The 9,476-nt window shown below is 41.5% G+C and overlaps 1 protein-coding gene across 1 annotated transcript; it reads left to right on the top strand.

Moving 5' to 3' along the window:
• Positions 1-206: 206 nt before the first annotated feature.
• rgs4 (regulator of G protein signaling 4) lies at positions 207-6,244 on the top strand. Its single transcript, XM_041935276.1, has 5 exons — positions 207-343; positions 646-750; positions 2,185-2,249; positions 3,760-3,923; positions 4,574-6,244. Exons 1-5 carry the CDS (start codon positions 300-302, stop codon positions 4,817-4,819), a joined length of 624 nt encoding a protein of 207 aa, XP_041791210.1. The 5' UTR covers positions 207-299; the 3' UTR covers positions 4,820-6,244.
• Positions 6,245-9,476: the final 3,232 nt, after the last annotated feature.

Genomic DNA, 9,476 nt, shown 5'->3' on the forward strand with positions numbered 1-9,476 from the left:
CCTCGTGTTTTGCTTACATACGATTCCATCTGCTGTAAATTTACTTCAACTTTCTCTCCATCTCTCCCTCCCTGTCTTTGTTTCTCTCTCGCTCTCACCCTGTGTGGTGTGATTGGTCGGTTTTCTGGTCAGCTTTCTGTCACTGTGCACTCTGGAGCTATAAAGCCCCTGCTGGGGGTGGAGACACCAGCAGCCTGCTGTCCAATACTGGAGAACGCTGCAATAAAAACTCACACACTGTTGCTTCCCTGCCGTCATTTACAACAACAGTGCTGACTTTGGATCTTTAACATTACACCATGTGTAAAGGACTTGCAACGCTCCCTGCAACATGCTTGAAAAGGTAAGACAGGTGGATAAAGGTGTTGTTCTATTCCTGCTAAAATAATATGTGGCTAAAATGTAGCTTTCATCTGAAACTCTGCAAATGCTCATTTTTCTGAGCTTTATCTTTTTTTCACTTGAGATCAAACCAGTAAATGACAACAACAGTTAAATATTAAAAATTAGGAATCATTTGCTAACCACTCGCTTACAGAGCAGTCTTCATAAAATCAAGACTTTGTTTGAACATTATTTCTGGAAACAAACTGAAATCTCCTGAAATTCATTTCCGTCACCGTCCTCTCCTCTGCCTCTCCACAGCGCCAAAGACATCAAGCACAAAATAAGCTTCTTACTGCAGAAGCCTGAACCCCAAACGGCAGATCAGAAGCAGGTGAAAGAGAAGACTGCCGCCGCCGCAAAGAGGTCAGAGGAGCTCATCTCTGCTTGTTCAATCTGTGGATATTTTAGAAACATTTGTTCATCACTTCCGAGAGCTCAAAAAGACATTTTAACCCCATTCGCAAAGATTGTGATGAAATGAACTCACTGTCTATCCTTGTTTCTTGTAAGAAGTTTTGTGCATGTTGCATGAAAAGAAATTCTTTATTTGCATTTTCATCTGGATAAGCACTGCGCCGGGAAACGCCTGTAAATATGATGGGTGGATGTGTTAGCAGCCACTAGGAGGATAAATTTCTCTGGTTATAAAATGATACATGTTGCTTTACGCTAAATGTGTTTCATGCATTCAGCAGTAGTCTTTAGTGACTGTAGGTGGGGTCACTTTTCATTGGCCGAGCTATTTTTTATCCACCTTGATTAAATCCAAGGTGCTGACGTGGAAAGAGAGCTTGCACTGACACATTTCATTTCACGGGAAATACATCATTTCCTGCTTGACTTTGGGGTTCTTTGGTTCAGTGGCGCACGCTTTGTGTTGTTCTGAATACAGCCTCAGGTGTTGGTGTCTAAAGCCTCCATGATATTACTTTCATACATCATGACTCTTTCAGTTACAGTATGAATCTTGAAATTCAATGATACGTGCTGAAGAATGTCTTGCTTTGGGCTTATTCTGGCCTTCATGACCTGACTGTGTTCCCTCAGGAGGCCTGTTAGTGTTCATTATGAGCAGGTTAGCAGTCCTCAGCCTGACCTTTCCTTTCCTGTGACACGTAACCCACTCAAAGACAGTTAGAGATGATCAATATGCATTAATTTTCCTGCTCAGTTGTTCAATGGCAATACCCCATCCTGTTCCCAGCACAAAGACATGCTGTAGCCTCTGTGACATGCATTATTCAGGTGATATATATGAGCATACAGTACTCTTTTTTTAGCTGGGTGAAGTCATTCATTATTTTCATGAATGCTAATGTGGTTCCTGAGGTAATGAAATCTTTAAGAGGCCATTATGTATTGTGGTGGTTTTGCTGTGTAAAAGCAGGTATAATTGGATTTGCTGCCATTATTGACCAGTGATCATTATTATTGATCCCTCCCTCCCTTTAGAACTGTGCTATTGTGATGGAGATATTCCTTGAGACAATACTTCGCATCCACTTCTTTTTGTTTGAGTTTGAGATGGTTTCTCTACCAGTACAATGGAGGAAAGTACTGCAACATTAATTACTTTATTAAACCTTACATACACAGGGAAAATGGTTAATGCAACGTTTTCAATAGGAACGCATATCGCTTGCAATAAAATGATACAATTCTAAATTAAATCCGAACACAAATTTTGTAGTGTAATTTTCCACACAGTTTACATAAAAATCGCTGCATGCCTATTGCAGCTTTTCTTCACAAGTCTGTGCAGCCTCTTTTAAAAAGCAGCCTTCATATGTGTTGCAGGGTGCCTACTGCAGCTGAGGTGGAGAAATGGAAGGAGTCTTTCTCCCACGTGATGACCAGCGAAAGTAAGTGTTGCATTATTGTTTCACACCTAAAAAAGTCCAAGCTGAACTAGAACACGGCTAATGAACACGTGCTCGAATCCAAAGCGAACCCGAGAGGGCTTTGTCAGTCCGGTCAGAGGCGGATGCTCGACTCATTAGTTCTCCAGCAGAAGCTCTCTCAGGATTTCTGAAAAAAACCCTTATAAATAACATCACCATTCTCATGTGACATGACTGTGCTGTAATCATGTGGGAATATTATCTGACAAGGCGCTGACCTTCACATTCCTCACTAATGGTTTCCAGTAAGGTTTTGCCGATCTCAGATACTTAGTGATACTTAACCTCTGTGTTCACTCTTCATGAGGCACAAAATGAGTAATAAAATACCTGTACTTCAGAACATGGCTTGAGCAGCGCTAATGAAGTAGCATCACGCTGCTCTGACGCTCTGCTCTGATTGCTGCTGTCTTGGTGATGTTAAAGGGAAGTTGCTGCGTTCTCATGCTCTGGTCCTCTGCTACGTGTCTCCAGGCACTACTCAATGGGCCCCCAGGGCATGCTGACCAGTGCAGAGTGTATTTGTGTGTGTGTGTGCATGCATAAACCCCCTGAGATTTACACTGTGTGAGCGCGTGGACACAAAAGGGGAGCAATGGCCTTGAGGGAACCAACTGAGTTCTGACCTTCATGTCTTCCCCCTTCCCTTCCAACTTCAGCTGTCAGCTCTCATTGGTCTGATTTTTTATTTATTTTAGCGAGGCCTCACTGTTTCCTCCATCCGTCCTCTTAGTCATGTAGGATTTTTGGAGCAGATCTGTCTGTGCTGTGCTCTTTCATTAACTGGCTTGTATAGGAGAAAACACTCGTCTTGTGTATCTAAAAAGACAAAATGTAATTATTGCTGCTAGGTTTTATTTATTTATTTTTGGGCAAATTGAGTATAATTACGCTGCTTTCATGCTCCCCAGCTTTGTTCAGTGAGTGCTTATTTTCTCTCGGGAAGATGAACACATTTGAAGTGACTTTTCCATCAATTGCTCCCTCTAACTCTAACACTCTAACAATTTTCTATGATCAGAAACTCTGAAATTTAGGTCCCTTTCGCGAGGGGAGAGGGACACACAGCCTTAAATGCAACTTAATGCATCAGTTTTTTTAATGTCGTCCTGTCTGTAATGTCTCTGAATGGTGTGATAATGAATAACTCCCCTTTGCTCTGGCACCTTATGAGCAATTGGCAGTGTATCCAAACCCATATATGGCTTCCAAAGTACTTTCCAGCATTTTGGCTAGCTCTGCAGGTGTTTCTACCTAAAATAGATCCAGTGTAACTGATTCTGTCTGGCAACAAAGTATGCTGGATTTGGCAAACAAGGCTGTATTGTATTATTCTTTTGAAGGAATGTCAATATATTACAATATTTATTATACATCACCATGTGCCATCACACGCCACCACACGGGCTCTCATGGGTCTGTGAGGTGCACTGGAAATTTAAAAGAACCGTATTTTTTCTGCCTGTGTTAGCGGGTCGTACCGTCTTCACCAGCTTCCTGAGGTCAGAGTTCAGCGAGGAGAACATGGACTTCTGGGTCGCCTGTGAAGACTACAAAAAGACTGCACCTTCCAAGCTGGCGACCAGAGCCAAGCAGATCTACCAGCAATACGTTGAAGCAGATGCTCCTAATGAGGTAAAGCCTTTTATCTGAACCTTAGCATCACGCTGCTGATATCACATGTCAAACCATTAGTGAGCTGGAGCAGTGTGAGGAGAGAGGAAGTGGAGAATGTGAACGACAAACAAAAAAAAAAAGAACGAAAGAGAGGCTAAAAATGTAAGAGGAAAAAAGGCTGACCTTGTTTCAAAGCCTATTATGCAGAACTGCAAATCTCATTAATGCAACTGTGCATCCTCATCCAGTGATGTGAATGACTGGAGCTGATTGTGACTGCAAAGCTATGAATAATTCACAAGCAAAGCTCTGCTGTTCTAATGACCATTCAGCCACCTTCCTGATTAAAGGCTAACTCAGTGGTTTCATCATTATCCTACGAAGCTGGATGCTGAGCACGGATGAATCTCAATACTCAATTCAGTCCTTTTGGTTTACCCTCAAAGAAAATTAAATGGAAAATTAGGGTAAACAGAGGACTTAAATTTGGGTGTGTTTTGTTACACCTTTCACCAGAGCTTCTTCTTGTCCTTACGACAGTGTTTTTCATATTTTTACCTTAAACACTGGGGGAGGAGTAAATGATAATATTGTTCTTAATGCCAAATTAGAAACTCAAATGAATTTTGTCTGAGTATCATCACTTTCTACCCGCTCTGTCACTTAAGGTCAACTTAGACGCAGCGACCAGAGAAGAAACGAGGCAGAACGTGACGAACGCCTGCCCTTCTTGTTTCACTGAAGCCCAGAAGATGATCTACACTTTGATGGAGAAAGACTCCTATCGGCGCTTCCTCAACTCCAAGCTGATCCAGAATCTGTGTCAGACACAGACCGCCGCTGCTGAGGAGCAGAAGGAGAAGAAAAACCGTGGTTGTGCTGAGAACAGGCAGGTGTTAACTGGTGGCGCCTAAACAGCAATCCAACAGGGCAGACTAGAAGAATGTGCCAAAGACTGACGATGTACGAGAAGGTGGATACTGCTAAAGATCGGTTCGTTTCTGTGTCCAGTGTTTATAGACAAAAAAAAAAGCAGTGGTTTGACTTAAAGGTTAATGTGACACGTGCTCAAGACTTTATTTCTTTTTTAATATTTTTACTTGTTAATTCCTTGAAGTCTTTGGTATTCCTTTAAGGTTTGAAGTGTCTGTTCTGTATCCAGTTGTGCATGTACCAGAGAAAGACTTCAATATTTCTACTTCTGCATTCACCATCAGCTGTCAGGTGCTTTTCCATATCACAAAGGTTGATAGTGACTGATTAAATATGAACACTGTATTGCAACATACATGTATACAGAGAAAGTTTACATGTTTGCGTTATGAAGCTCAGCTTTGGATTTTGGTTTCACAGCAAAACATGACCTGCTCTCCAAGTCGTGGTCAGGTTATACTGCGACAGAAAACAATCGACAGCTACCTCCATCGAACAGACACACCTTCAGACAATCCTGCTGCCAGTGGAGCGTGTTGTCAGTGGAGCATGTGAAGGATTTGTATTATTCTAGTCTTAACGATGTATTTATTGTAAATCTTTAAAGTAATATATGACCCAGCTGAACTGTAACTGATGAGAACACAGACAGCAAAATCACTCATTTAGTGAAATTCAGTGATAAGCCTTATAAAAGTAAAGATGGCTATCAGTATTAAAAACATCAGTGATTAATAAGGATGATGATCATTACTCAACTGTAGGTGAGGGCATGTTTTTTATGTCCTGGGACTATACTAATGGAGTTGGCTGTCAACAGACCTTAGTTCATGCCAGAATGGTTATTTTGCATCATATTGACTTGAGCACATACAGTGTAATCTGATTCACCCACTAGCTTTACATTTGCTACAAGTTCTACTTGACTCACTTTCACACAACAGATGGATAAAATTGATGTCTATGTTCTCATGGCAGCCAGTAAGCAACCGCTACTGTATCTCAAAGCTGAACCATAGTAACAGCTGGCCGTGCAGGATAAACAAGATCTCTGCACCGTGCAAATGTTCACTTTGTCTAGTACCAGTTGGAATTTCACGCATGTTTTAATATTGCAGTGTTGATTGTCTGTTGCATGTCATATAGTCACCAAACAGGAGGAGAGACGCTCAAATCGTGACTCAGTTGAGTGATTTCAGAGTTCTCCTGTAAGTCAAACTGTTCTGCGCAGATGTTTATTACTGCTGTTTGTGCAGGGGACTCAACAGTGTGTTCACTTTTATTGAATGTGTTTTTGTGGCCTTGCATACTAAAACGTTCTACCAACATGAATACTGTGATGGATAGAAAACTAGATGTCATTGTCCTATTTATGTCATGTCTATGACTAATCACTAATAAATGAATAATGAGGACTATGAGTGGGGTTGGTCTTGTTTCAGTCTGAAGCTTTTCAAGAGTGTGTCAGGGTCTACAGCCCCTGCAGGAGCTGTATGAGGCTCCACCAGGAGAAGAAACTCTGTGAGTGTGTCGAGAACAGGGAGATGCTGGAAACAATCAGTTTGGTTTTGTAGTATTCCTTCAAGGCAACATGAGACTGTTTAAATGTTTGAATTGTGGTTCACTGGTTTCACAGCAAAACATGACCTGCTCTCCAAGTCATGGTCAGGCTGTATTGCGACTCACAACAGAAAACAATCCATCAAACAGACACGCCTTCAGGCAATCCTGCTGCCAGTGGAGCGTGTGAAAGATTTGTATTATTCTAGTCATAACGATGTATTCATTGTAAATCTTTAAAGTAATATATCAAGTTCTCTATAAGAATGACCCAGCTGAACTGTCACTGATGAGAACACAGACAGCAAAATCACTCATTTAGTGAAATTCAGTGATAAGCCTTATAAAAGTAAAGATGGCTATCAGTATTAAAAACATCAGAGTTCAATCATTCTACATTATATTATTCTAGCAGCTTTTTGAGGCTCCACTTAATCATAATAAGTTAAATAGTGTCATGCTAGCCTACCTTTTTCTTTAATAAATGTCAGCATGTTGACCTGCATGTTTGTGTGGTTTGTCTAAGCTATTCTGTTGCTGCTTCTTCTTAACTCTCAGTGGATTGTGGATAAAGGCCATAAATCTGTTTCCTCCAAGAACCGGTAACATTAGATAACATTACTGACAGGATGTTAGTGAATGCAAGATTGGCATTGAAATTTTGGCCTGGTGATGGGGCTATAAAAAATGGGATGACGATATCTGGTATGAATCTTGTATGGGGACCATAACTGCACCAAATTTCATGGGAATCCCTCCAATAGCTGTCATGACATCTCATTCAAAAACACATATATCAACCTTATGGTGCTGCAAGAGGACATCATTAGGGTTCATCCTTGTCCACTCCAAGGTTGGTAAGACATTTTATTTTGGACCAAAGTGGCGGCCTAATAAATGACTGATGCTGCCATCTCTAGACCTGTGACCCTAGCATGGTTAAAGAAGTTCGGTTCATTAGCACCATCTTTGCTCACAGACTGCAAACCAATGTCATTTAAGTTGAACACAAATTCATACAGCAGGCTCGAACACATCATCTGGGAAAGTCTTTGTTTGCTCATTGTTCGGGTGTCACGCCGCTGTACAGATGAGAGATCGTTCGTTAGGGAACATTTGTCCTTGAAGAGATGTGTAAAAAATTTCTTGTTTTCGACTCAGACTGTCCCTTTGTAATCACACAGTAATCATCTTTAATCAGGGGACGTGAGGCAGCCTCTGCTGTCTCCGGCAGTGATTGTGTAATATCGGCAGAATCTAACATTGTTATCTAATAATCACTGGACGGCCGTTTGGACACAAGAAAGAAAAGCACAAAGTTACAGCTAGTGGTTGGAGAGCAATTTAAAATCGATTAAATAGTGGGACCAACACTGTTAAAAACTTCTTTGAGAAATCTGTCAGGCATGAGGGATTTATTTTGGCCATTGAGTCCTTTAGAGTGCACGGGGAAAAGGCCTCAGAGTTACTGAGCAAGGCAGACGGGTTACAGTGAGGACTGTAGACATATTAGATTTGGTTATTGCTTCAGTATATGTAGATGCAGTGATGAAGGCCTGATGAAATCTGTCAGCAGAGTTTGTATTGAGGACATGAGTAGAAACAGGGAGCAAAAATAACAGAGTTTTGTCCTCCTCTGTGTCTAAGACTGGTTTACCTTGTGGACTTGTTTTTTTCGAGTAGCCTCCATGACGGTCAGGCTGTTTACTGCAGCTGCATTCACACTCACAGCCTGATGCCTATTTAAGGGCAACACGTTTGGCACCATGACGCACTATACAGTTAATACGTTTGCTTAAATTTAATCTTCCACAAATCTAACTTGAACAGACAGGGAGAAGACAAACATGTCCAAATGTTTACTTTCTGTTCATTCCGCCTGCCTGCTTTGCTGCTTAGTAAGGCACAAAAATAGAATAAAAGATGACTAAATTGTTTTTTTAGAGGCAAAATCTGTAAAAGTGCTTGGGTAAATAATTCACCAGCATCCTTGTAGAGGCCCTTCAGAGTGGATTAGTACTCCAGGAGTTTTTCCATGAAAGCCTGAAATGGGTTGGTCTATGAAAGCGTCCTAACCACGTTAAGCTGCTGCTGCTATTCAGGCTTTGTTGTTGATTAATCTATCCTCCTGAGAAGATGATTGCAGTTACAGGTGTGCTATTTTTAGCAAAAATAGTCCTGAGGAAGAGCCATGCATACAAAAAAAGGAATAAATATACACACACGCTCATGCATGCACAAGAATCTCCTCTCTGTCTGATATACTGCTGTGTGTATGTCAGCCTCAGCATGCTTGGATTCTACAGCTAAAACACAGTCTACTAGAAAGTGATAAATCCACTGGGGCCAGTGTGCATGTGTGAATTCTTATCTGCCATCTAAAATGAATGTGAGTGTAGGAGGACTCTGTGAGAGGGCCAGCAGCTAGACTTTGGAGCAAAACATGGCCAATATTATTATAGTGCCATTTACCGGCAGTACTTGATCACAGTGGTGAGAATGCCCAAGATGAGATGGTGTTTAAACCAGGAAATTCTCAGTAAGAATGAAGTTGACTCAAATTCTGCATTAAAACCAAGAATAATCAAATTATTAGTGGAGCAGCTTTTTATTATTATGTGCTTTTAGTTGCCAGACTGACACCCGTTAAAATGTTGAGTTAAATCACCTCTTCATCTTTGTCACATCAGGAGCACATTCACACACTCAACAAGCCAAAAAAACTAGCCACCAGTTTGCTTTGTGGCTGGTAGCTAACTTTGTTAGCTTCAGGCCAGCACACAGTGATTTGGAATTGGATGAAATTTCTCTGTGGGTTTGTTACACCAGGAGTGACTCCTTTCACAATACATCTGATTGACTGTCAGTATAAAAACAATGTGTCACGCCCTCCACCTCTGCCCTCTCCTAGTGGCAACCCCTCTCCCCTTTCCCTCCTATCTCTCCCTCTTCCTCTCACACTCCTTCCTCAGGTGGGCGTGTGCAGGCTGGTGTGTGAGGCACAGACAGGTGCGGTGAATCTGCCTATTAGTAACTCAACTCACCTGTGGCGGGGCGTGGTCTACCTCTGCTCCATTG

This window comes from Chelmon rostratus, chromosome 4, assembly GCF_017976325.1.
Source record: "Chelmon rostratus isolate fCheRos1 chromosome 4, fCheRos1.pri, whole genome shotgun sequence".
NCBI lineage: Eukaryota > Metazoa > Chordata > Actinopteri > Chaetodontiformes > Chaetodontidae > Chelmon > Chelmon rostratus.